A 27,579-nucleotide genomic window follows, 5' to 3' on the forward strand; every position below is an offset into this window, starting at 1 on the left:
TGTGAATACAACTGTCCATTATTTATAAAACTGTGTATTATCTGATTACCATGAGCAATGTGTTGGGAGATCTGCTAATTATTAAAAATCAAAGAATAAGCTTTCTGAATTGTAGACGCTTATTTCTGCATTTTTTTTAAACTTTAAGAAAAACATCACACACATACCGTTATATATTAAATAGACAAGTGGCCATTGCTCCAGTGAAGTCACTCAGAGAATCTCCTCACAGAACATATCTCATACTTAACACTAGCAACCACAAGGGTCATCTTTCCTTGTAATTTAATGTCATGCTTGCATGACCCAGTAATTTTGGCTGAAGAATTTGTAGCCACACAGCTTTATATAAAATGACAGGAAATGGTGAGTGTTACAATAATGATGATCCTGCTGCAGTTATAATAAAGCCAATCAGGCATGAAAAGTTTACTCAGAGGTTGCAAGTATAAGCACAAATCAATATGGTGTCTGCATGAGACTCATTATTGGATGATAAAATCTTCAAACAATATTAAATCTCACCTCCAAGTATGAAACTGCAATGTCACAGCATTTCTCGTCTTTCACCTGTTCTATTCGATTGTATAATTCCTTCATAGTTAGATACATCACCCCAGGTTGTCCACATGATCCTAGCATGGTGTGTGTTTTTCCAGATCCTGTTGCGCCATATGCAAAGACTGTGTAAAAAAAGACACCATAGTTAACATACCTTCATCAGGTCTCATGAAAACTGATCAGTTTTTAATTGAATAAAGAGTTAGTAATCAATTTTGTGTAGAGTTCAATTGTGAAAACTCCTATTTATTTTGATTCAAAACATTTTTCGTAATACGATGGCCAGAGGTTCAAATGTTAGGAGCATGATAGAAAATTATCATGGCGTTTCCCAGCCAATTAAAGGAAGCTGGTCTGGTGACGCGTCATCAGCAGGTTTCCTTAAAGTGACCATGCACAAATTTATTTTGACATTTGTGTTGTTGGTGTTCTATAGCACTGAGGTGCTGCCAACACTGACAATCACTGGAGAGGTGCAGGGCTGCACCCTGCTTATGGAGGGAGTCACAGCAAGCAGGGAGGTCCTCTTCCCTTCCCATGGGCAGAAGACAAAACAGCCTGGTTGCACATTGCAGAAGAGGGCACAAGCAGGAATGTGGTCAGGAGACCTGGGTGCAGTGCTGCAAACATTTCAATGATCTCAGTAGATCATAAAACATTAGTACAAAGTCACACTCAACCTCATCCTCCTGTGCCTCTCATCACATCCTCATCACTCTGCCTTCCCTACCCTACTCCTGCATATCCTTACTCACACCAACTTACCTTGCACCTCCACCCATCCTTCTTTATCTATCATCATAGGTGGTCCCTCGAACGAGGATGACTTACTTCCACATGAATTCACAGATGTTTCAATGGAAGACCCAATATTCCAGTCCTGAATTCCAATCGAATTGGGTGGAAGATGCCTGTGCGTGGATTTTTTTTAACGTGTGGTGACTGTTGCACATCAGCCACCACACGGGCTTGACAGAGCTAGGCCTTTATCCAGCGCAAGGGTTAACCAGGACAACTGGAGATCAGCTCTGCTGCACGGACCTATTGTGGGCAGGCCTGTGCTGCCCCTGGGCCCTCGGCTCTTCTGGGCCTCATACCCTCATCCGCCGCACCTCCGCCACGATCTCTCACCGCTCCTCCGCCACACTTTGTTGAGCCCCCTCACTAAGCTAATGAGATGTTAGCTGCACCATAGGCAAATAAACCCACCAGCAAATAGGTCAGCCTCCTAGGTTAGCCACAAGTTGTGTTGGGTCTGTTTTATCTTCACATGTTGCATAATGGCACGGTGTTTGAGCTGCATCTGCTTTGCACAGCTGTAGTAAAGATGACAAGTGGTGCCTTCCTGAAACCAGTGCGAGTACTCCCAAGTCAGGCTCATCGCCACTTACATTTCAATTTATCCAATTAATTCTCCAACTGAATTGCAAGGCAACTTGTGGTATTCATGCAACAAATTGGGACCGGATTGTTATTCCTTTGTAAAGAAGTGCTTCTGACGTGGGTCGGGTCGGCTGCTGAATGGTAGTCAGTTAAATCTAACCCTGTAGTCCTCAGCTTTCACCAAGTGCTGAACAGCCAAGGTACCTACTGGTTTAGCCGTTTTCAAACCAAGTCCTCTCAGATGAGCAAATGAACCGATGTGGAAGGTAAGGGAATCTAGCAAGTTGCCCTGACTGGATTGCGAAATGGAAACTGAACTGTAAGCTGAACCTTGTGGAAAAACTGATGGATAACCAGTGGGAAAAAAAAAACATTGCAAAAGTTTACAAAACAGAAAGGCTAAAAAAAGTGCCACACTTTCAACTGAGTATCTGAACACACGAAGGAGGTTTGCACAATGCTGCATGTGAGCAAAGCCAATTTTGCAGTCAAATTTTGCAAGGGTAAATTCTAAAATTTAAAATGCCCCAAAAAATTTAAAGGAAATTAGTCCATAAAAATAAGGAATGGGTTAAATCTGTCACCTCCACTTGAGCAACACTGAATTCAAACTCCACCCATCTGACTAACCCAAGAGCTTGGTTATATATACTAAGCAATGTCCTCCCATATTCCCGCTAACCTGTGCGGCTGCGCAGTCATTCGCAAGGTTTTCCGCACAGGCCGCTCACTGGCTTCTAAATTGTAGAAACCATGCAGGCGCAAAAAATTTGAATGGGCCACGCGTTGAGGGAGGCAGGCCGCACGGCTTATGGGAGACAATGATATCCTGTGATGTTCTTTATCTATGTTACATACCCATCTCAGAAGCCACCCCTCACACTCACCCTCATCCTAGTGCAATCATACCAACTAATAACACACAAGGGTAGCCGCTTGAGTGTTTTATCCAATATTCATGTAAAGTTTCTGTTAATGTCCTGTCCAATACCGAAACCTTTATTTTCAACACTTTCCGTTCTTGGATAGATCTGTGTGCACCATTGGAAGTGGCTTAGTGAGTTGCAGTGAATGGAGAGACATAACGGCTCCCATTGCAATGGTGATGAGTGTGAATGGAATGGCTTGGGCATTGTAGGGATGCTTTATGGTGTTGGTGTGCGGTGGTGCCAACCTGGCTCATCATGTGGCAGTCAGGGTGTACAGCATCAAGTGAAGTAAATCTGGCCGTGGTGAGGCCATCCCTGGCAGCAATATGGTCAGGTGCTGATGTCTTGTGTAGCATCAGTTGATTTTGGAGACGGTTGGTGTTGTTGTTGGTGCTGCTGGTGTTGATTGTGGTGGGATTCTGAGGATCAAGGTGAGACAGGATAATGCTGATGCAATAGACGGCAGGTGAAGTAGAGATAGAAGCGACGGGTGAATGGTGAGAGGGGTAATGAAGGCAGACGAGATGGGGACTTGTGTAAAGAAATGCAACATGGTGAATCTGTTGTGAAAATGCAGTGAGGAAGAGCTTGTGGCTAAGGGAGGATACATCTGGAAGGTTGGAGCTTTTAGTTTACATTGGAAGCTAGCAACTCAATGGTCACTGAACTCCTGCCTCAGCTTAACAGACGTGATCTCCAAGTAGCAAGGACCTCGTGGGCGAGCACGTAAAATCAAAAGGTGAGCTCTATTGTATTCTTAATGATCTCTAAACAAGGTCATAATTACCTGAATTGGGTGGCCCTCGCTGCATGCTCAGCACTGACAGACCCAACATCGGGGAAAGGCACGTGGTGGCGGGTTCATAGCGGGGTCCCGTCCCGCTGGGGAAAACAAAAACATTTTCCCACCTGACCCGCCAACGACTGCGCCCGCTGACCACTCGGAAAATCTTGGCCCTTGTTTTTGTTAAATTTTCCATTGTTTGTGCACGGTCCTATTTCTCAGTTTAGTCCCTCACTTTAATAAGGTTAGTTCTCTTTTTGTCTCATTGAGATTGGCATTTTTTCCACTGGATCACCTTCCCATCATCGAGTTTTCCCTCTCCTTTTTATATTTTATTTTGACCCTAATTATATTATGGACACTGTTTCCTAGATCTTTCTCTATCATTTCATTATCTACTTTCTCCACTTTGTTTCCTGGAACTAGATCTAAGATTGCCCCTTCCTTCCTTTGACAAAAAAAAACTCATCTAGAAAATAGTCCTGGATATATTGTAGGATCCACTCTCCTTTGTCACTTACATTGCTCTCACCCCAGATTATCTTTGGATAATTGTAGTCGCAACCTTCAGGTGAAGCCTGTCCGAAAAATGCTCACAGGAAACTGAACCATTCCCTCCAACACCTTCTCTCCAGGCATACATTTAACTCTCTGTGCTGCCTCCCTTCTCCTCTTCCGACCACAATGGTTGGTCAGTTATTTTGCTTCGTTACTAACTCATTTTGTGCGCAGGGTGATCATCCCCTGAAATTGTAGATCCTTCAGCCTCCCAAATGTATCACCAGCTGCTCCTTAGACGCAGATACATAGGAACAGGAGTAGGCCATTCTGTCCATCAAGACTGCTCCACCAGTTAATTTGATCATGACTGGTCTATACCTCAACTCCATTTATCTGCCTTTGATACATATCCTTTGACATCCTTACCGAATAAAAACCTGTCGATCTCAGTCTTGAAAATTTCAATTGACCCACAGCCTTTTGGGGGTAGAGAACTCTGCATTTCCATTACCCTTTGGGTGAAAAAATGCGTCCCGCTTTCACTCCTAAATGGCCTAGCTCTAATTTTAACGTTGTGCCCCCTTGTTATGGAATCACCCAGCAGAGGAAATACCTTCTCTGTATCTAAACTAACAAACCCCGTAATGATTTTAAATACTTCGAGGTTCAAGCAGCACAAACAATCAGAGACACTTCCTGCACACATGGTCATCCCGGGCACAAAGAACATCCAGGACTTCCCAAATTGTGCACATATTGTACATCATGGGCTTCAGCTGTCCTTTTCCATACTAAACTGTTGTTTTTAGTAAACCTGTTAGACAAAACACAAAAACTTAAGTGATTGAACCCAGATATAATTTTAAGCCAACTGCAAGTCAAGTCTCAACTCCGTCCAAGACTTTCTTTCAAAATACCCGTTAGAAGAAATGTGCACATTTGCTGCAAAAAAATGTCTGTCATTGAGAAGGAATAGGAACTATGACATATGGTATATACCACGTGAATCTCCCCTGACACTGCTAATGCCAAGTCAGAGAGTGTGCAGCTTTAGAAGGACAGAAACATTACACAGGTACCGATTAAAGTACAACGTATTATGTATTAATCTGGTGCTAAAATGTAAGTGTGTTTACTTTTAAAGCTACAAAGTCTAACTGAAAGATGTAAGAGGGTGCAGACATTCTGGCTCTTGTAAGATTATAGATATGTTTTCACATTACTTTTACTTCAAGACAGAACAGCAACGTAGTTTAAACTGTGTTATTTGAAATCCTGTCTTTTCCTCTCAATGATGCTGATAACATTGGAGAAGGACTAATTTCAGGACCGAAGACATTATACTGTAAAGATAGGCGCATTATTAATTAAATAAATAAGCTACTTGGATAATATTGAGCTTAAAGGGTTGTTAGGATTAAAACATGTGCCTTTTGAATCACAGCAGGGGGTAATAGATTGCTATAATATAAAAGTTAATAGGTTGATATAAAGCATACATCAAAGGTTTTGCACAATGCTATGGCTCAGGAAATACAATGATAAGAAATATAGTATACAGGTGTAGTGTCGAGAATCCGGAACCCTCGGGACGGAGGCCGTTCTGGATTTCGGACTTATCCGGACTTTCGATCGTCTTTCTGACGTCATGAATCCGGACCCGAGCCCAGGTTCGAGTACTTCCTGATTTCGCAACGTCAGAAAGGCCGGGAGGGGGAGTGGGGCAGGAGGCGCAACCCTGCCAAGGAGCTGTTGGGATGCCGGCTCCGTCTATGAGGTTGTCGGGCAGGCCCTACCGCCAAGGAAGTGTTCACGCGGGCCCTGCTGCCAAGGAAGTACTCGGGCGGGCCCCGCCAAGGTGAAGCTGTTCGGGCGGGGTCCAACAATGGAAAAGCTGCTCGGGCGGGCCCCACCGAGGTGGTGTTTGGGCAGGGCCCCGCCGAGGAGGAGCTGTTCGGATGGAGCCTCGCAGAGGAGGAGCTGTTCGGGCGGGGCTCCGCCGCTAAGGAGGTGTTCGGGCGGGTCCCGCCGAGGTAGAGCTGTTCGGGCGGGCCCCGCCATGGAGAAGGTGTTTGGGTGGGCCCCGCTGCCAAGGAAGTGTTTGGGCCGGCGGGCCCCGTCGCAGAGGAGATGTTGGGGCAGGCTGGTGAGGAGGCCCTGAGGTAAAGGCAATGGGGTGAGGTGAACGCCGCGAGGTAAGGGTAGTGGCAGCAGGGCGAGGCCCGAGGTTGGGCAGCGACGGGGCCCTGAGGTCGGCAGGTCCGAATTCCGGAACATTTTACGGATTCCGGACGACCCTGCCACCAATCTTTCTGGAGTCCGGTACATTCCGGATTCTCGTCGCTGCATCTGTACTATGAAAAGACATTTGGCATGTCATTCCTGCTTAGATATCGGTTCAAAGAACTGGGGGGGGCGGGGGTGAGGGAGTCAAAAAACAGCCGATAGCGTTGTATCCAACAGGAGATAGAAAAATGGTATAAAAAGAGCTACAACATTTCACTCTGAATTTACAGACATTTTAAATCAGGCTTTTTAATCACAGTAGGGGGTAGTAGATAGCTGCAGTATAAAATTCAATAGGTTGATATAGAGTATACATGAAAAGGTTTTGTACACAAAGCTATGGCTCGAGAAATACAATGATAGGAAGTAACAGTATGGTATGAAAGGACATTCGGGCCATCATCCCCGACTAGAGGAAGTATTAAAGGGTTTGGAATTTTTGAAAGTAGGGGAATCGCCAGGCCCGGATGAAACCTATCCCAGGCTGTTAAGAGAAGCAAGGAAGGAATTAGTGGAGGCTCTGACTATCATTTTCAATCCTACCGGTGTGGTGCCGGAGGACTGGTAATATTGTAACATTGTTTAAAAAGGGAGAAAGAGATAGATGGAGTAATTACAGGCCAGTCAGCCTAACCTCAGTGTTGGGCAAATTATTGGAAAAAATTCTGAGATAGTATTAATTATCATTTAGAAAGGCACTGTTTAATCAAGGACAGTCAGCATGGATTTGTTAAGGGAAGATCATGTTTGACTAACGATTGCATTTTTTGAGGAAGCAACAGGGAGAGTCGAGAGGGTAGCACATTTGATGTAGTCTACATGGATTTTAGCAAGGCTTTTGACAAGCTCCTACAAGGCAGACTGATCAGAAAGGTAAAAGCCTTTGGGCACGGTGTCAGGAAGCAAAGGGTAATGATCGACAGATGTCATTATTGGAAGGCTGTTTCCAGTGGGATTCCGCAGGTCTCAGTATTAGTTCCCTTGCTTTTTATGGTATACATCAATGATTTAGACTTCAATGTAGGGAGCATGATTAAGAAGTTTACAGATGATACCAACATTGGCCGTGTGGAAGAAAGCTGTAAACTGCAGGAAGATAGCAATAGACTCGTCAGTTGGGCAGAAGAGTGACAAATGGAATTGAATCTGGAGAAGTGTGAGGTATTACATTTGGGGATGGCTAACAAGGCAAGGTAATGAAAAGTGTAGAGGAACAGAGGAACCTTGGAGTGCATGGCCACAGATCCTGAAGGTAACAGGGCAGGTAGATAAGGTGGTTAAATTAAGAAGGCATACAAGACACTTTCTTTTTTTTAGCCGAGACATAGAATACAAGAGCGGGGAAGTTATGCTTGAACGGTATAAAACATTAGTTAGGCCACAGCTAGAGTACTGCTTGCAGTTCTGGTCACAAGACATAGAAACATAGAAAATAGGTGCAGGAGTAGGCCATTCGGCCCTTCGAGCCTGCACCACCATGGCTGATCCAAGACTACACAAAAGATGTGATTGCACTAGAGAGGGTAGAGAGGAGATTTACTAGGATGTTACCGGACTGGAGAATTTTAGTTATGAGGAAAGATTGGATAGGCTGGCATTGTTTTCTTTGGAACAGAGGAGAAACTTAATTGAGATGTATAAAATTATGAGGGGCCTAGATAAGGTGGATAGGAAGCAGCTATCCCCCTTAGCAGAGAGGTCAATAATCAGAGGGTATAGATTTAAAGTAATTGGTAGAGGGATTAGAGGGGAGTTGAGGAAAGCTTTTTTCACCCAGAGGTGGCGAAGGTTTGGAACTCATTTTCTGAAAGGGTACTAGAGGCAGAAACCCTCATTACATTTAAAAAGTACTTTGATATGCACTTGAAGTGCTGTTAGGGATATTGACCAAGAGCTGGAAAGTGGGATTAGACTGGATAGCTCTTTTTCGGCTGGCACAGATACGATGGGCCGAATAGCCACCTTCCGTGCCGTAGATTGCTATGATTCCATGATTATTACTATCCCAATTTCGTCTTCTGTTGATTTTCTGTACGTGCTTTCCTCACCATGCTGTCTCTCTTTAATCCTTCTGTTTTCATCACCACTCTTGTCTGTCTTTAATCTTTCCATTACATTGACACCTGGAATATTTTGAAACCTGGTAACCAACAAATCTTCTTTACTTTGTGTCACAGCAGAATTCCTCATTTGTTCCGCGAATGCCAAAGGGAATTACTGTGTCCCCAGAATTTTTTTTAAGGCAGCGCTCACTTGCTCAAACAGTTTCCTTTTTCGAGAACTGGACACCAGTTAGGACCAGTTGCTTGTCCATATGAGACACCTGAGCACAATCTAGTAAATTTAAATGCTATTACCAATCCAAGGATTCCAAAATTAAACTTCGTCAACCTTTTGTACAATTTATTAAAGTCCATGATATACTCTTCCATTGAATAACTGTCCGTTTTTCAAATTCTGACCAGGCCTCATAGGTATTGAACAGATCATCTTTCTTGTAGATTTTATCCAGGAATTCTATTAGAAAGTCAAAACTTCTGCCTGGCATAGACACGATGGTTCCTATGGCCTCCTTCTGTGCCATAAATGTTTATGACTCTATGAGACACACAATGCATACAGTACATACATGCCCCTCCCTTGCAACTCTTCCCCAGCCTATTCCATATATATATGTGCATGAGAGTCCCCAATTAATACCCACCACCTGAATACAATTAACACCCAATTGCGAAACACAGCTTGAATACAATTAACAAATTCCTTTCTCTCTCTTTAAATAAAAATTAAAATACATAATTATCTGTATAAAGCTTTACATTGAGACAAACGTTCTCTGGGACCCCTAATAATTTCTTTGTACATACACTTCTTTTAGTAAAACAATAAGATTGAATCAACCCATTTAATTTTAGTGATTTCCTTTCGCTCCAGCAGTTGTTTCAAGCTAGCAAGGTTAATCGTTAATGTTTTCTCACTCACATTTTTGTAGAGCGTACATTATCCCACAATGAGCGATTGTCTACATAACATTCAATGGGTATACTCTCTTCAGTACTCCCATTGTACAGGACGTCAGTTAAGATATTTGCCAAATAACGATATCCGCTGCCTCCACAAGAGCCAGTGTTTCAGTAGCCAGAGTACTTTTAACAAACCTTTTAATTTTTTTACCTTCCAAAGCTAAAGGACATTTCCCATTCTCACCCATTAAAAAACACTACGGGCTAGAATTTCCTATCAGCCCGCCAGCGCCCGATTGCCGCCCAAAAGACCACTAAGACTGGGAAGATTATCGCCGGCGAAAACTTCCCCCCAAAAATAAAAAAATCTGCCGAGCGAAAAACTTTGCTTTAGCCTTTTCAGTCCTATCTGCAAGGATTTTTTCAGTACAAACCCATCTATGTGACAAATCTGGTTGACCCTTATCTGGCACCTCAAAATAAACTCCAAATCCTTTCCAACTATTCAAGTCCTTTTGTTTAGCCTCTCAATCATTTATCGGCATCACCAAAACTTCACGATCATGACAACTTCTATTTCTGATCAACTTAATGAGTTGCAGTGAATGGTGATACATAACGGTACCCCCCCGCAATGGTGATGAGCGTGAAAGGAATGACTTGGACATTGTAGGGATGCTTTATGGTGTTGGTGTGGGGTCATGCCAACCTGGCGCAACATGTGGCAGCCAGGGTGTACAGCATCAAGTGAAGTGAATTTAGCCATGGTGATGCCATCCCGTGCAGCAATATGGTCGGGTGCTGATGCCCTGTGCAGCATGAGGTGACTGCGGAGAAGGTTGCTGATGCCCTCTGTCCTGTGCAGCATCAAGTGATTGCGGAGGTTGGTGTTGGGGTTGATCATGGTCAGATTCTGACCTCAACTCCATTTTCCTGCCCGATTCCCATATCCCTTGATTCCTCTAGAGTCCAAAAATCTCAATGACTGAGCATTCACAGCTCCTTAGGGCACAGAATTCCAAAGATTCACAACCCTCTGAGTGAAGAAATTCCTCCTCATCTCAGTCTTAAAAGGCTAACCCTATATCCTGAGACGATGACCCTTAGTTCTAGATTTTCCAGCCAGTGGAAATAAATCTCTCAGCATTTATCCTGTCAATCCCCCTCAGAATCTTATATATTTCAATGAGATCACGTCTCATTATCTGAACTTGAGAGTGTAGGCTCAATCCATTAAATCTTTCCTCATCCCAGGAATCAATCTAGTGAACTTTCATTGCATCTACTCTACAGCAAGTATATCCTTCCTTAGATAAGGAGGCCAAAACTGTGTACAGTACTCCAGGTCTGGTTTCACCAAGGCCCTGTACAATTGTAGCAGGTCTTTCTTACTCTTGTACTCTAACCCTCTAGCAATATACCATTTGCCTTCCCAATTGCTTGCTGTACCTGCATGCTAACTCTCTGGCTGAGATTTTCCAGGGTGTCAGTGGGCAGGATTGTCGGCGGGTCGGGTGGGAAAATGTTTTTTTTTAAAAAACAGTGGGTCATGAACCTTCTGTCAACCCACCGCGATGCGCCTTTCCCAATGTTGAGTTTGAGTTTAGCCTCTCTTGGCCTGACGGGCAGCGGCAGGCGACTCAATTAAACAACTAAACTTGACAGACGATTCCACAGGCTTTTTTAAAAACTTAATTTTTGACTTTAACTTCATGGCCATGGGAACCACACTGTTTGGGGACCATGGTTGTTAACCTGAGATGCGAGTTCAGTGGTCATTGCTCCAGCTGATTAGTTGACAGCTTCAAATGTACAGCAAAAGCTCCAACCTGTCAGATCACTTTCCTCAGCCACAAGTTGTATCTCAGTCAATTTCCAGCACAGATTTTGCAGGCTTTCTACTTTCTACTCTCCATCCAGTATCACCTCATTGGAAGAGCTCTCTCACCATTGACAGAATGCTTTGGTCATCTCTACTTCACCTGCCATCTATTCCATCAACATGGGTGCCCTTTATACCGTCTCACCTTGGTCCTCAGAATCTGACCACGATCAGCACCAACATCATCAACCTTGTCCACAATCACCCGATATTGCACAGACAGAGGGCATCAGCAACCTTCTCCGCAGTCACCTCATGCTGCACAGGGCATCAGCACCCGACTACATTGCTGCCCGGGTGGCCAGGGATGGCCTCACCATGGCCAGATTTACTTCACTTGATGCTATACACCATGGCTGCCACATGATGCGCCAGGTTGGCACCCCACACCAACACCATAAAACAACCCTACAATGTCCAAGTCATTTATTTCACACTCATCACCATTGCGGGGGGTACCCTTTATGTCTCATTATTCACTGCAACTCACTAAGCCACTTCCAAAGATGCACACAAATCTGTCCAAGAATGGAAAGTGTTGAAAATAAATGTTTCAATGGTTGACAGCACATAAACAGAAACTTTACATGTACATTCGATAAAACACCCAAATGTTGTTAGTTGGTATGAGTGCACTAGGATGAGGGTGAGTGTGAGTAAGTATAGGGAAGGCAGAGTGATGAAGATGTGATGAGAGGCACAGGAGGATGAAGGTGAGTGTGGCTTAATACTAATATTTCGTGATCTAATGAGATAATTGAAATGTTGGTGCCACTGCACCTAGGTCCTCCTGATGACATCCCTGCTTGTAACCTCCTCTGCAATGTGCAACCAGGCTGTATCTGTTTCCTGGGGTGGTCTCTTCTGCCCATCGGAAGAGAAGAGGACCTCCCTGCGTGCTCAGACTCTCTCCATAAGCCTATGAAGGGAATCATGGGAGAACCTGGGTGCAGCCCTGCACCTCTGTGCAGTGATTGCAGCACTTCAATGCTGTAGAACACTGACAGCACAAATGTCAAAAGAAAATTGCTCGTGATCCCTTTAAGGAAACTGGCTGTTGACGTGTCATTAATGATGTCACCAGACCTGCATCCTCTAATGGCCGGGTTTAACAAGCCCTATTAACGGAAACTCATCTTCCAGAGTGGGATGGAGCTAGCAGCAGGGATGCGACCTGCCACCGACCCCATCGGACCAGCCGAGATAAGGAAAATCTCGGCCTCTGTGTTTCTTGTAACTAGGAGACCGAAATCTCTCTGAACACCAACATTTAATAGTTTCTCACGGTTTAAAAAATATTCTGCTTTTCTATTCTTCCTACCAAAATGAATAACCTCACATTTCCCCACATTATATTCCATCTGCCAACTCATTGCCCATTCACTTAACCTGTGTATATTCTTTTGCAGGCTCTTTGCGTCCTCCTCATAGCTTACTCTCTTCACCCAACATTGTACCTGGTACCTTCATCTAAGTCATTAATATAGACTGTAAATAACGGAGGCCCAAGCATTGATCCTTGCTGCACCCACTTATCGTGTTCCATGTCAATTTTCATTTATGCTTTTTTCAGGGAAGGTTTAATCAAAAGCACTAGAGACTACATCCATACTTATAAAATGGCTTACTCCAGCTATCTTACATGGAATTACCGCTCTAGAGTGACCTCAAGGTGTTGCCATCTCCAAAGCTAAAGTATGTAGTTATATTCCTTAACCTTGCATCGATCATCACTACTTAGTGAATCAAGATAACATTTTAACTAATCTACCCCACACACAGTTAAGGTATACTCAAGTAAAAGGATTCCGCGACTAATACAGTCATCACTGGGGTTGAGTGATCAGCCATGGTCGTGTTGGGTGGTGGTGCGGGCTCGGAGGGGCCGGATGGCCTACTCCTGCACCAATTTTTTATGTTTATGTTCCGATGTTAATTCTGGGCACTGCAATTTTGGAGGGACGGTGGGGGCTTTGGAGGCGCTGCGGGAGGGATTGGCGCGGGTGATTCCGGGGATGAGGGGCTTCGGTTGCGCAGGTGGACTGGAGAGGCTGGGCCTGTTGTCCTTGGAGCAGAGAAGGTTAGAGGGGAGATTGACGAGAATGGTTCCAGGGATGATGGACTTCAGTGATGTGGATAGACTGGAGAAGCTGGGCCCGTTCTCCTTGGAGCAGAGGTTAGAGGGGAGATTGACGAGAATGGTTCCAGGGATAAGGGACTTCAGTGACGTAGAGAGACTGGAGAAGCTGGGCCTGTTCTCCTTGGAGCAGAGAAGGTTAGAGGGGAGATTGACGGGAATGGTTCCGGGGATGGGGGACTTCGGTGGCGCAGATGGGCTGGAGAGGCTGGGGTTGTTCTTGGGGCAGAGAAGGTTAAAGGGGAGATGCGGTCTCCTCCACATTGGGGAGACCAAGCACAGATTGGGTGACTGCTTTGCGGAGCGCCTCCATTCGGTCCGTAAACGCGTGACCCCGACCTTCCGGTGGCCTGTCAATTTAATTCTCCGCTCCACTCCCACTCCGACCTCGGCCTCCTACACTGTTCCAACGAAGCTCAACGCAAGCTCGAGGAGCAGCACCTCATCTTTCGCTGAGGCACTTTACCGCCTTCTCTATGTTACAGGTACAGCAGGCGGTGAAGGCGGCAGATGTTATGTTGGCCTTCATAGCTAGGGGATTTGAGTATAGGAGCAGGGAGGTCTTACTGCAGGTGTACAGGGTCTTGGTGAAGCCTCACCTGGAATAGTGTGTTCAGTTTTGGTCTCCTAATCTGAGGAAGGACGTTCTTGCTATTGAGGGAGTGCAGCGAAGGTTCACCAGACCGATTCCCGGGATGGCAGGACTGAGGAGAGGCTGGATCAACTGGGCCTTTATTCACTGGAGTTTAGAAGGATGAGAGGGATTCTCATAGAAATATAAGATTCTGACGAGACTGGACAGGTTAGATGCGGGTAGAATGTTCCCGATGTTGGGGAAGTCCAGAACCAGGGGACACAGTCTTAGGATAAGGGGTAAGCCATTTAGGACTGAGATGAGGAGAAACTTCTTCACTCAGAGTTGTTAACCTGTGGAATTCCCTACCACAGAGAGTTGTTGATGCCAGTTCATTGGATATATTCAAGAGGGAGTTAGATATGGCCCTTATGGCTAAAGGGATCAAGGGGTATAGAGAGAAAGCAGGAAAGGGGTACTGAGGTGAATGATCAGCCATGATCTTATTGAATGGTGGTGCAGGCTCGAAGGGCCGAATGGCCTACTCCTGCACCTTGTTTCTATCACAGGATTAAAACTCCTTTTGACCAGTATAATCTGTTCATATTCATTATCTTCATCCCCTTTCTCAGAACTACCTAGAGTCGTGTGTAATTTCAAAGAGCCTGCGTCATCACTCTCGGCAATTTACTGCATAATGATACGTATTGTCACATCTAAAGCATCTGTTGACTTTTCCTTGGGCATTCCTGGAATTCATTTCCCCATTATTACTGTCCCAATTTCATCTTCTGATGATATAACCGGATTTGCTGTAGGTGCTTTCATCATTATTCTGTCTGTCTTTAATCCTTCTGTTACAATGACACTTGCATCTGGAATATTTTGAAACCTGGTAACCATCGAATCTTCTATTCTTTGTCACAGCAGAATGCCTCATTTTTCCATGAAGGCTGAAGTGAATGACTGTTTACCCAGGAATTTTTTTTAAGGCAGCTCCAACAGTCTCCTTTTCAAATAACTGGACGCCAGTTAGGACCAGTTGCTTGTCCATATGAGACACATTAGCACAATCTAGTAATTTGAACACTAGTACCGATCTAGGGATTCCCAAATTAAACTTTGTAAATCTTTTGTATAATTTGTTAAAGTCGATGATATATTCGTCCGTTTTCCAAAATCTAATTAAATTCTGACCAGGCCTCATAGGCATTTAACAGGTCATCTTTCTTGTAGATTTTATCCAGGAATTCTATTAGAAAGGCAGAACGTTCAGCATTATCCAAGTGATCTGCATTCATCTCAGAAAATATGTTACTTCTGATTTGAATTTGTTCAGGAAGCAACAATGCCAAGGCCATGCCTTGTTTTCTCTTTGGTAGAGCAGTAAGCTGTGCCCACATATCATTCTTCCATTAGTCATAGGGTTCAAACTCCAAAAACATTGGAGCGTAGTCGTACCGTGACAATTTAAACTTGCTTTCTATCATTTTTCACAATGGCCACTAGGCTTTCAAGTTTTATGTCCTCCCCGCCCCCGCCAAATATACTAAATGTCAACCTCCACCTTTAGGCAACCATTCTATGCTATCATGTAAAAGCCAGATGGTGAAGAAGAGAGTACTAGGGCTCAATTTTCCCCAATGCCATTTTTTGTCGTACTGCAAGAGTTACGCCTGTTTTTTTTTGGCCCTGACTACTCCAGAAAAATAACTAGCAAGTTTCTCCAGCTTATTTTTTGAATTTGGCACCACGCAGCCTGTCCTTTAGCTTCTGGGGGTGGGGGGGGGGGGGGGGGCGGGGGTGGAGCCTAATGTCTGCACCGAAAAAATGATGTCCCCTCCTTCTGCACATTCGCGAAAAAAAAAGGATGTTTTTGATGGGATTACTATGGGCACGCATGCCCAGTACAGCTCCCGATCTGCATTCAGCCATTTTTAAAGAGCCAGTTGTGTATGAGCTTTAATTCTCATTGGAAAAATCGGAGCTGCAATACAAGATGCAACACGGCTAAAGGACCAAGAATTTCTTACAGGATGAAGTGGAGGCACTGGTTACTGTAATTGAGGCCAGATGGCACAAGCTGGACTCCAGCAGAGGTCACATTAAATAGCTTCACGAACAGAAATGAAGAAACGCTGAAACCACCTTGCACAGGATTACTGTGCAATGATGACCACCCCGAGGTCTGGAGGCCAGTGCAAAAAGTGGCAGGACTTTGGTCAAGTAGTTAGTGTAAGTAATATTTTCATTTATTCAATGGAATTCCAATTGTAAATGTGACTGTGGGAGCGAAAGCCCGTATTTCTGAAACGCTTTGCTTCAGCGCAAACTGGAGAAATTGAAAGGGTTCAAAGTTGAAGATGGAAGCTTGAATCAAAACAGAGGATGTTTGGTTCAAAACAGGCTGCTAGACGATTCAGCCATTCAAATGTGTATAATCTGATCACCTGTGTGTTTACAGTACTTCATGGTGGGAGTCGATTGAAGCAGTGAGATTTGACTCCAGGACAATGGGTAGCTGTTCATTTATCTGATGTTAATTATTTGTATGCATCATTGATATTATCTATGCATGGAATCAAAGAAACTCCTGTTGATCACCTGATTTGTGTACAGTCGGAGAATCATGAGAGGTTCGTTAACCCTGCAGGAGGAGTCTTTGAGGCAGTCGGTCAGCTCGTTTTTGATGCTGAAACCGACTCCGTGGAGACGGTGTTCTTCCTCTGGTTTCCCTTTCCAGAAGATGTAACCTCCACCTTGTTCCTTCAACTGGCCTTCTCCTGCCCGATTCTCCGACTCACCCTATCCTGGAATCAATACGCCACAGTCATCAGTGCGTACGCCCCCAACACTCGATGCGACAGATGAGACTAAAGACGGTTTTTACTCCAGCCTCAAAGTCCCTGTCCCGCGTCCCTGCGGACGACAAACTGATCCCCCTTGGTGATTTCAGCACCAGGGTTGGCAAGGACACAGCCCTCTGGGGAGGGGTGATCGGCAGAGATGGGGTAGGGAAAGCCAACTCCAGTGGTACCCTATTCCTGACAAAATGTCTAGAGCACGACCTTGTCATCACCAACACCTTGTTCCGCCAAAGGGACAAGCACAAGGCATCATGGTAACACCCTCGCTCTAAACACTGGCACCTGCTCGACTATGTCATCGTCCAAGCCAGGAATCGCAAGGATGTGCGCATCACCCGCGCCATGACAGGAGCTGATGACTGCTCGATGGACCACCTCCTAATCCGATCCATCATTGGCATCAACATAACCCCAAAGCGGTGAGGGCAGCAGAAGCAGTGCCGCAAAAAAGTCAATGCCGGGGCACTCAAGACCCAGCTAAGAGAGCCATATACAGTCAGCACCTCATAGCTAACCTGGTGTGCCTTGATGACCCCAAGACGCAGAATGCCCACAGCGTTTGGTCTGCCCTCCAGGCTTCCATAACCAGTGCCTGCGAAGAGATGCTCAGTCACTCAACCAGGAAACACCAGGACTGGTTTGATGAGAATGACCAGGAGATCCAAGCACTAATAGATCACAAGCACAGGGCATTTCTGAGCCTTAAACAACAACCCAACTCGGGAGCAGCAAGGCAGCATTACAGACGACTTATGGCCGAGGTCCAACAAAAAACTCGGGACTTAAAGAACAGATAGTGGATGGAGAAAGCACAGGAGATATAGCAGCTGGCCGACTGCCATGCTGTGCAAGGATTCTTCACCGCAGTCAAGGCCACTTACGGCCCAAACACCCAAGGCCCCACCCCACTGATGGCCAAGAACGGGGAAACACTCATCAAGGACACCGAGGCAGTCAGGTCCCGCTGGAAGGAGCACTTCGAAGATCTCCTCAATCGAGACTCTGACTCAATATCCTCGTCTCCATCCCGCAGCATGCTACCCGCCACCACCTCAATAAAATCCCAGCCCTGCACGAGGTAGAAAAAGCCATAAGACAGCTAAGAACAACAAGTCAATGGGAGCGGATGGAATCTCCGCTGAGGCACTGAAGCATGGCAGAGAGGTACTGTTGGCGTGAATGCATGACCTCATCTCTCTCATCTGGAGGGAGGAGAGCATGTCGGGAGATCTCAGAGATGCAGTGATCGTGACCATCTTTAAATAAGGGGACAAGTCCGACTGCGGCAACTACAGAGGAATCTCCCTGTTATCAGCCACTGGGAAAGTCGTCGCTAGAGTCCTCCTCAACCATCTTCTCCCTGTGGCTGAGGAGCCCCTCCCGGAGTCACAGTGCGGATTTTATCCCCTACGGGGCACAACTGACATGATTTTTGCAGCGCAACAGGAAAAATGCAGGGAACAGCACCGGCCCTTATACATGGCCTTCTTCGACCTTACAAAGGCCTTTGACACCGTCAACCACGAGGGTCTATGGAGCGTCCTCCTCCGATTCAGATGCCCCCAAATGTTCATCACCATCCATCGCCTGCCCCACGACGACATGCAGGATCCTTACCAACGGATTCATTACAGACCAGCAATGATGTCTCCGCAAGATCCTGTAAATCCCCTTGGAGGATAGACGCACCAACGTTGGCGTCCTCGACCAGGCCAACATCCCCAGCATGGAAGCACTGACCACACTTGATCAGCTCTGCTGGGCAGGCCACATTGTTCGCATGCCAGACACGAGACTCCCAAAGCAAGCGCTCTACTCGGAATTCCTTCACGGCAAACGAGCCAAAGGTGGGCAGAGGAAACGTTACAAGGACATCTTCAAAGCCTCCCTGATAAAGTGCAACATTTCCACTGGACACCTGGGAGTCCCTGGCCAAAGATCGCCCTAAGTGGAGGAAGTGCATCCAGGAGGGCGCTGAGTACCTAGAGCATGCAGAGATCAAGCGCAGGCAGCGGAAAGAGCGTGCGGCAAACCAGTCCCACCCACCCTTTCCCTCAACGACTATCTGTCCCACCTGCGACAGGGACTGTGGTTCTTGTATTGGACTGTTCAGTCACCTAAGGGCTCATTTTTTGAGTGGAAGCAAGTCTTCCTCCATTCCAAGGGACTGCCTATGATGATGATTGTGTACAGTAATTCATGACATAGTCTGTGTTAATTATTTGAATGTACCATTTGTTATTATGCGAGGAAACGACCTCGGTTGTGTATAGTAATTCAGAAAGCAGTTAGTCATGATTTCAGGACAATGGTATTTAAATCTATATCGTCTGCATGTTAATTATCTGTATGTACTATGCAAGGGAACGAGAGTTCAAAGGCTTTGTTGGTATAAGAGACGAGAAGGCTTAGACACTCGATATGAGATACTGGAAATTCGAAAGATGTGTGCCTCACAAGCAGCTGCTGGAAATCGGAACAAGCAGAAAGCTGGCCTTGTGAAGTGTCTCAGTAACTTTCATACTTGGTTTGTATAGTATGATGGTTTAAATAAAAGACCTGATTCTGCCACCTACAACTGAGTGTGTGTGCAATTCGGCATTTAAAGCAACAAAGCGAAAAGAGCAAGAAAACTGTCCAACATCTTGGTGATCCCGACATGATTTTCAAAAGTTCGTTTGCTGAGTTGTTCAAAGAAGTGTTTCCTACACATCAGTTTAAGGGGTGAGCATTCTCTTAGTTGTCGTGACTTAAAGGGATCTCCAGTTAGTAATATTTCAGATGAATATTTCTTAATGAGTGGATTGAACTGAAATGGGGACCTAACGGGATAGGGCAGAAAACGATGACAGGAGGATGGAGAGACACGGCAGTCCTTAGTGGAGAGTGTCCAGTTAAAAAAAATTAAAGTGTTAGGGTTAAAGAGTGATAAAAAGAGAAAATTGTTGCAGTGTCTAATGCTGGGGATTCAAAAGTTAGAAGAGGTTGAGGCAGGGGATAGGGAAGATTCAGAACTCGAGAGCAGCTAACAGCAGTGAGTAAAGAAATACAGAGAATTGGCGATTTCAGGCATTCGGGGGAGCCAGGACTGTACTGATGCTGGATTATCATCTTGCTGATGAACAGATCCGTAATCAAGATCTAGAGAAAGGAATATCTAAGCTGCAGCAGTATTAGGGACAGCAATTGATAAAGCCGGGTGGTACTCGGAGGATTCTCTAGGTCTGAGAGTTGAAAAGGGGATTAAGGCACAGGGAGAATGCTCACCATTCCTCTCTGCAACTCCTTTGTTTTCTCTAACTTCGGAATCTCGAACTACTGTGGTTCGTGTGGCAACGTTAAGTACTGAGGCGGAACGGTTAGATGCCCCTACGGTTCCTCAGACGCTTCACACTCCACAACATTAGACACAACCTTCCAGTAATGCGGAGAGTGGGGGAAGTACGTTCATGCGGACAAGGCGAGAGCAGGATCATGTTTCCTCTACTTCCTATGGAGCTCGTGAGGGGAACATTACCTTAAGTGGTTTTAGGGATTCCTGGTAAGAGCGAGAAGGAGTAAAGTAACAGGACATGAGAGTTACCCTTACTGAAGTGGGACCTGCACCTCTTCAGGAGCTTAATAAGTTTGCCCAATGGTGGCTTAATATTCTGGAATGGTGGCAGTCAGGGAACATATCAGAGAAACAGAGGTTTCACATGATTCTGCGAGCTTTAGGGAATCACCAGGGAAAGGTAAGTAGGTTTTGAAATAACTTCAAGTCCCTGCTTGGTAGAATAATAGCTGCAATCTTTGCTCACTCAGGGCCACAGTTAATAAAGCAGCTTGCATTATTACCAGGGGAAGGGTCCAGGGAAGCAGGGGAACGTATATTCCAGTTATATTAAAGCTTGGGAAGTAATTGGATTGATAGGAGTTATTATGGGGATGATACACAAGAGAGATTATTTTGACTCTTATACCCCCTTCAGTAGTTCTGGAAACAGATGCCTGGGGGCGGAGACGATAGTTTTGATAAATGGTTGGCAAGGATAGAAAGCTTGTATCAGAGAGCTGCAGGAATTTCAGTCATGGAAGTGAGACAGAGAGTTGCAGGAATTTCAGCGATGGAAGGCAGAAGGGCCTGAGTGGATGAATCTGGCAAGGAGTCGCATAAAAAAAGCAGGATCAGGTGGTGCCTAGATCCTGATCCGTCAGTTGATAGAGGACAGGGATAGACTGGCTAAAGAATTAGAAAAGTTAAAAGAAAAGTTGAAGAATCAGGAAAAGGAAGCAAGATTCACAGACAGGAATGATACCTCGGTTCAATTGGTGAGGTTGGGGGTAGATTCTGCAGTTGAGGGAGGATTGCTATAAGGATGCCACGCCTCAACCACACGTCATTTCTTTAGGACCCTTCCTTTAGGATAGGGGTTGCCATACCCTTAGAGGCATGTGTGGAAGGGAAGCGGGAAATTGACACAGGATCCGCCGGACAAATGGTCCTCGAGGAAGGGGAATTCCCCTCCTCAGAGACAGTACCCCATCACCCCAGATGCACGAGGAGCAGTTACTGAACAGTCAGAGATGAAAGCAGTGGGAGAAGCTTGTTCAGAAGCATTTAAAGTTTCTGTAGGAACAAGCTGTCTCAGAACTGATGAGATGTTCAGTGAAAAGCTCAAATGTGGGAGTTATAAACATGATTTAAAAAGGGATGCGAAATAGAAGTTGGATCTTTGCAAATGTCGAGAGAGGAAATTACAGCAGTTCCGAAGGGTGAACGGAAAGAAAGACTGGGACTCTCGACTGATTATTCAGCATTTCCATCACCCTTTACTCTATGTTGTTACACTTCTCCCACGAAGCAGAGATAATTGTTAAAAACTACAGAGGGCAACAGACTTGGTCGATGACACCGATTGAGAGTTTACATTTCTGCATGTAAACAGCATGGAATTCAGTAGAAAACATCAAAAACTGAAAGTTGGCTGAAGGGAAAATGGATATGGTAATTTAACATCTTGTATGGAATGATCTCGCTCATGCAATAATGAAGTTCGACGTTTAAACAAATCTGTAATGGGGTTTGGCCGATTATGTGTACATAATGTGCATCCTTGTAACGGTTTTGTTGTTACTAATGACCAGCTACAAATATATATGCGTCTGGAGGTTGGATCTTATTGCTCTAATCGATCTCTTCTAATTGTGGAGTGTGGTAATGTATAATTCTATCGACACAGGTTGATCACAGACCAATGGACTTTAAAATGGCATCCTGAGAATGTGAGTCTGCAGCAACCCTACTTTGACCTTAATCGTGCTGCAATTTGGAAGGAAATGCGCAAATGGAGCACAAGATTTCAACAGCTACGGAGTTTGAATCAAGCAATTGTTGTGGACATTAACCATCACACTGCGGAAATTGAGAACGTTCGCACAACTTTGGATCAGATTGGACATGTAAGCTGGTGGGAGTCATTGTTCGGGATAGAGCCCAACAGCAACTGGTGTGATGAACACAATGATACACCCTGTCCTTTTGCTGGTGCTGTTTCAGTTGATTGTGCTGGTCATTTTGATTCACTACGGATGGCATGTTCGAAAACAAGGACTACAACTGGAAAATTGTGCTGAACGAGCTCAAATGGCCATACATAGGTTACCCACATAAGGCCTGGCAGAGAGACAAAGAGAAGTGGGGGAATGTGGGAGCAAAAGCACGTATTCCTGAAACGCATTGCTTCGCCTGCAGTCTGGAGAAATCAAAAGGGTTCAAAGTCGAAGATAAGTTTGAATCAAAACAGAGGATGTTTGGATCAGAGCAGGCTGCCAGATGATATGGAGCCACTTAGCCATTCAAATGTGTCTATCTGTGTGTTTACAGTACTTCATGATGGGAGTCGATTGAAGCAGTGAGACTTGATTCCAGGATAATGGGTAGTTGGTTATTTATCGATATGTTAATTATTTATATGTATCATCGATATTATCTATGCATGGAATCAAAGAAACTCCTGCTGATCACCTGGTTTGTGTACAGTAATTCAAGACATAGGGCCCAAATTTCCACAGGATAAAAAAACGGGCGCCCCTCTGAGCTGGGCGCCCGTTTTTCGCGCCTAAAACGGCGCCAGAAAAAAAACGCGCTATTCTCGAGCGCTTTGCAGCTCCTTGTCTGTTTGGCGCGGCGCCCAGGGGGGCGGAGCCTACACTCGCGCCGATTTTGTAAGTGGGAGGGGGCGGGTACTATTTAAATTAGTTTTTTTCCTGCCGGCAACGCTGCCGTGCGCGTTGAAGCGTTCGCGCATGCTCAGTGTGAAAAAAAACATTGGCACTCGGCCATTTTTGTAGTTCTTTGTAGCTGTTTAATTTTTGAACATTTTTTAATAAAAGCACATTGCCATCAGCACATCAACACTGAGGCTACCCTTCTCACTGTCTCCTTCCCCTCCCCACCCTCCACGGCAACAAACGGCTGTCTCCCTCCCCTCCGCAGCAACAAAAGGCTGTCTCCTTCCCCTCCCTCCCCTCCACAACAACAACCCGCTGTCTCCTTCCCCTCCCCACCCTCCGCAGCAACAAAAGGCTGTCTCCTTCCCCTCCCTCCCCTCCACAACAACAACCCGCTGTCTCCTTCCCCTCCGCGGCAACAAACCGCTGTCTCCTTCCCCTCCCTCCCCTCCACAACAACAACCCGCTGTCTCCTTCCCCCCCTTCCCTCCACAACAACAAACGGCTTTCTCCTCCCCCCTCCCCCCGCACCCCCCCCCTCCCGCTCAGCGGCAACGAACGGCTGCAGAATTCTCCCTGGCTGAAGCACTTTCACACAGGTAGGAAGATGGTTTATTTAATCTTTTCTTTGCTTATAAAATGTTTATTCAGGTTGGATTTATTTGTATAATATTTGTAGAAGTATAAATAAGGATTTATTGTAGAATTTAATGAGTTCCCTTCCCCCCCCCACCTCGTTCTGGACGCCTAATTTGTAACCTGCGCCTGATTTTTTAATGTGTAGAACAGGTTTTTTCAGTTCTACAAAAATCTTCACTTGCTCCATTCTACATTAGTTTGGAGTACGTTTTCACTGTGGAAACTTTCAAATCAGGTGTCAGTGGCCAGACACGCCCCCTTTTGAAGAAAAAATTCTGTTCCAAAGTAGAACTGTTCTACCTGACTAGAACTGCAGAAAAAAAAATGTGGAGAATTGCGATTTCTAAGATAGTCCGTTCTCCACCAGTTGCTCCTAAAAATCAGGCGCAAATCATGTGGAAACTTGGGCCCATACTGTGTTAATTATTTGAATGTACCATTTGTTACTATGTGAGGAAACGACCTGGTTTGTGTATAGTAATTCAGAAAGCAGTTAGTCGTGATTTCAGGACACTGGCATTCAAGTCTACATCTTCTGCATGTTAATTATCTGTATGTACTATGCAGGGAAACGAGAGTTCAAAGGCTTTGTTGGTATAAGAGATGAGAAGGTGGTTTGTTAGACACTAGACACGAGATACTGGAAATTCAAAAGGTGTGTGTCTCACTTTGGTCTTCTTCCCGAAACTTGCTGGTCTTCCAGAGCAAGGAGATATCCACGGCGCAATGCAAGATCCAGGAGCACGTGCTGAGGGACGCACTAAAGATTGGTGCAGTCACCGCAAAGGCACGATGGGGAAGAGCCACAGTCTAAGGCCCTTCCGCTACGGTAAATCCAAGGGATGGAATCCGACCCTCCTCGGGCTGTACTTGTTAATCTGCTTGTATACATAGAGCACCATGTACTGAAAAATACCTGTGTTGTGCCATGTATAATGAAAGTCTCTGCACTGTTTAGTAACTTGTAAAGAAATGTAAATGTATCCCCATCCGGTCCGTGTACTGAATTCATCTGCATAGTGCTACATGTAACGTGATTCGTGATCGGTATTGAAATGTATCCTGGAATCTAATGTAAACCTGTTCTCATCTGCTCCATGTAATACCCTCATTTGCACAGTATTATATGTAACGTGATTTACGGATTGTACTAAACTGTACCTTGAAATGAAATGCACACGGATTGTACTAAACTGTACCTTGAAATGAATTGTATGGAATCGCTGACCGCAAGGTACTGAGCTATTTTCCAATGTATTGTGAAAATTTTATATGAATAGAGTATATTTTTGGAAAAAAAAGTCTCACAAGCAGCTGCTGAAAATCGGAACAAGCAGAAAGCTGGCCTTGAAGTGTCTCAGTAACTTTAATACTTGGTTTGTATAGTATGATGATTTAAATAAAAGACCTGATCCTGCTATTACAGGTTGAGCATCCGAAATCCGGAGTTCCAAAATTTGGAATGTTCTGGAATCTGGGCCGATCTGTGGCCGGGTCATCCGGAAACAGGAAAATGTTCCGAAATCAGGACCGCCACCTCCTCCCCCCCCGCCACTGCCTCGGCAACCCGACTTCGCCCCGGCCCGACCTTCCCCCGGCAGCCCGACCTCCCCCCAGCGGCCCGACCTCGCCCACCCCGGCCCCCCTTACCTCGGTGGGCCGACCCCGCCCCCTTACCTTGGCTGCCCGACCCCACCTACCTCGGCCCAGGCAAAGACGTTCCAAAATCCGGAAATACCCAGAATCCAGAACGGCCTCGGTCCCGAGGTTTACAGATTGCGGATGCTCAACCTGTACTACAACTGAGTGTGTGTGTAATTTGACGTTTAAAAGCAACCAAGCGAAAAGAGCAACAATGTCTGTAGCTCCACACCGTGGAGGCCTGTGTTACTGCAGCTAGTGCTGTTTAATAAAGAGCAGGTCACCTGACCAGCAGGTGAGAAGATTCCAGAACCTGCAGCCATCTTAGAGGTTGTGTGTTTCCCTGAAGATATCACATTTGGCGACGGAAATGGGGTGTAATCGGATAAATTTGCTTGTGCCTGACATATTAGAACAACATTACAGCCCCGTTCCGTTAGAAATTGCTGAAAGTTATCGTTTTGGAATACAAAATCAGAAGGCCGAAGAAAATATCAGAGTACATTGTAGCAGTAAAAAAGCTATCTATTCACTGTAATTTTGGAGACTTTCAGAACTGAGCATTGCGAGACCGTTTTGTTTGTGAGATTACAAATGATGCGATCAGAAGAAAGTTATTGACGACGCCTAACTTGACACTTGATTTAGCTTGTCAGACAGCTAGATCGATGAGCATGGCCGACCAATATTCCCAAACATTTCATACTAATTTCAGTCATCAGACAACTGAGGTGAATCGCCTGCAGGTTCAAAGTAAAAGGCGGTGGGGCCCCAAAGTCTCCGTAACTGCAAATGGGAAAAGAGCATTGATGTCCTGCTATCGGTGCCTGGGACAACACATTGCCTTCACATATGGACAACTTTGAGCAGAGTGTTTCGTCTGCAGGAAAACTGGGCATCTTACAAAGGCATGCCGACTGAAGCTAAACCAGCTTTCAACGCCATAAGTAGAAATCCCCAGAGACTACAGAGCATGGAAGAAAAACAACAGGACGTGGAGGTTTTAGAACTACACATCATCAGGAGCACGAGTTTAACGGACGGCGATTCGAAAAGTATCATAATCCACATCGATGTTGCAGGATTCAAGATACCCATGGAAATCGACACTGGTGCATCCGTGAGTGTAGCACCGGAGTCGCTGTACCGCAACAAATTGCGGGATTTCCCATTGAAGAAAGACAAGATAGAGCTGTGAAGCTACTTGGGAGAGAACATTCCGGTGGTAGGTCATATCACCGTACCGGTGAAATACAAGGATCAAGGTCAGAGCTTGCCTCTAATAGTAGTGGCAGGAGATAAGCCTGCCTTACTAGGATGATGTAATCAAGAATTATCTGAAGGTGTTCTGCGAAACGGGCAGTCCGATCCAAGGCTTCAAGGCGCGTGTCAGAGTACAGAAGGATCAGTTTACTGCAAGCCACGTTCCGTACCAAATGCACTCAAGGAGAAAGTTGAGAAAGACTAGAGACTATTATTTGTAAGATAGATCGATGTAATTGGGCTACACCCATTGTTGCTGTACCTAAGTCCGATGGTACGGTAAGATTGTGTGGTGATTATAAAGTAACCGTAAACCAGGTTCTTGAGGGTAATGTCCCCAATACATTGCCGAATATAGAAGATTTGTTCACAATACTGACAGCGGGTCAGATTTTCTCAAAATTGGATCTTACGAATGCCTACTTACAGCTTGAACTAGATGAGGAGTCCAAGTCATGTTTGACTATAAATACTCATCTAGGCCTGTATCAATTTAATAGGCTACCATTTGGAGTGTCTTCCGTCCCTGCCATATTCCAAGGGGTAATGAACCAGATTTTGCAAGGTATTGAAAGGGTAGTATGTTATTTAAATGACATACTAATTTCAGCACCAAATAGGCAAATTCATAATAACATATTGAATGAAGTCCTCAAACGGCTAGAGAAGCACAGAGTATAAGTGTCTGCTCGCATGTGAGAGTTATTTCATAACTCAGTGGAGTACTTAGGATACAGAGTAGACAAAGATGGTTTAGATCCAACCAAGGAAAAACTGGATGCAATCAGAAATGCACCCACTCCCAAGAATGTCACTGAACTTCGATCATTTTTGGGTCTTTTGAACTATTATGGGAAGTTCCTACCAAATTTGGCTACAGTATTACATCCACTGAATGAACTATTTAAAAAAAACAGGTCCATTGGAAGTGGTCAAAAGAATGCGATATAGCATTC

General features: G+C 45.2%; 1 protein-coding gene and 1 long non-coding RNA gene across 4 annotated transcripts in view; one reads left to right on the forward strand and one right to left on the reverse strand.

The window, feature by feature from the left end:
* The window catches only part of kif18a (kinesin family member 18A), a 200,387-nt gene that overhangs the window by 157,248 nt on the left and 15,560 nt on the right, over nucleotides 1-27,579 (reverse strand). For all 3 annotated transcript variants that reach the window (XM_070899693.1, XM_070899694.1, XM_070899695.1), the window contains exon 3: nucleotides 526-683. In XM_070899693.1, the coding sequence (XP_070755794.1) occupies nucleotides 526-683 (158 nt within the window). The remainder of the gene's footprint in view (nucleotides 1-525; nucleotides 684-27,579) is intronic.
* Nucleotides 1-27,579, forward strand: part of LOC139280153 (uncharacterized) — a 179,006-nt gene that overhangs the window by 147,111 nt on the left and 4,316 nt on the right. The gene's annotated exons all lie outside the window — the stretch shown is intronic.

Source organism: Pristiophorus japonicus, chromosome 14, assembly GCF_044704955.1.
Source record: "Pristiophorus japonicus isolate sPriJap1 chromosome 14, sPriJap1.hap1, whole genome shotgun sequence".
NCBI classification, from domain to species: domain Eukaryota; kingdom Metazoa; phylum Chordata; class Chondrichthyes; family Pristiophoridae; genus Pristiophorus; species Pristiophorus japonicus.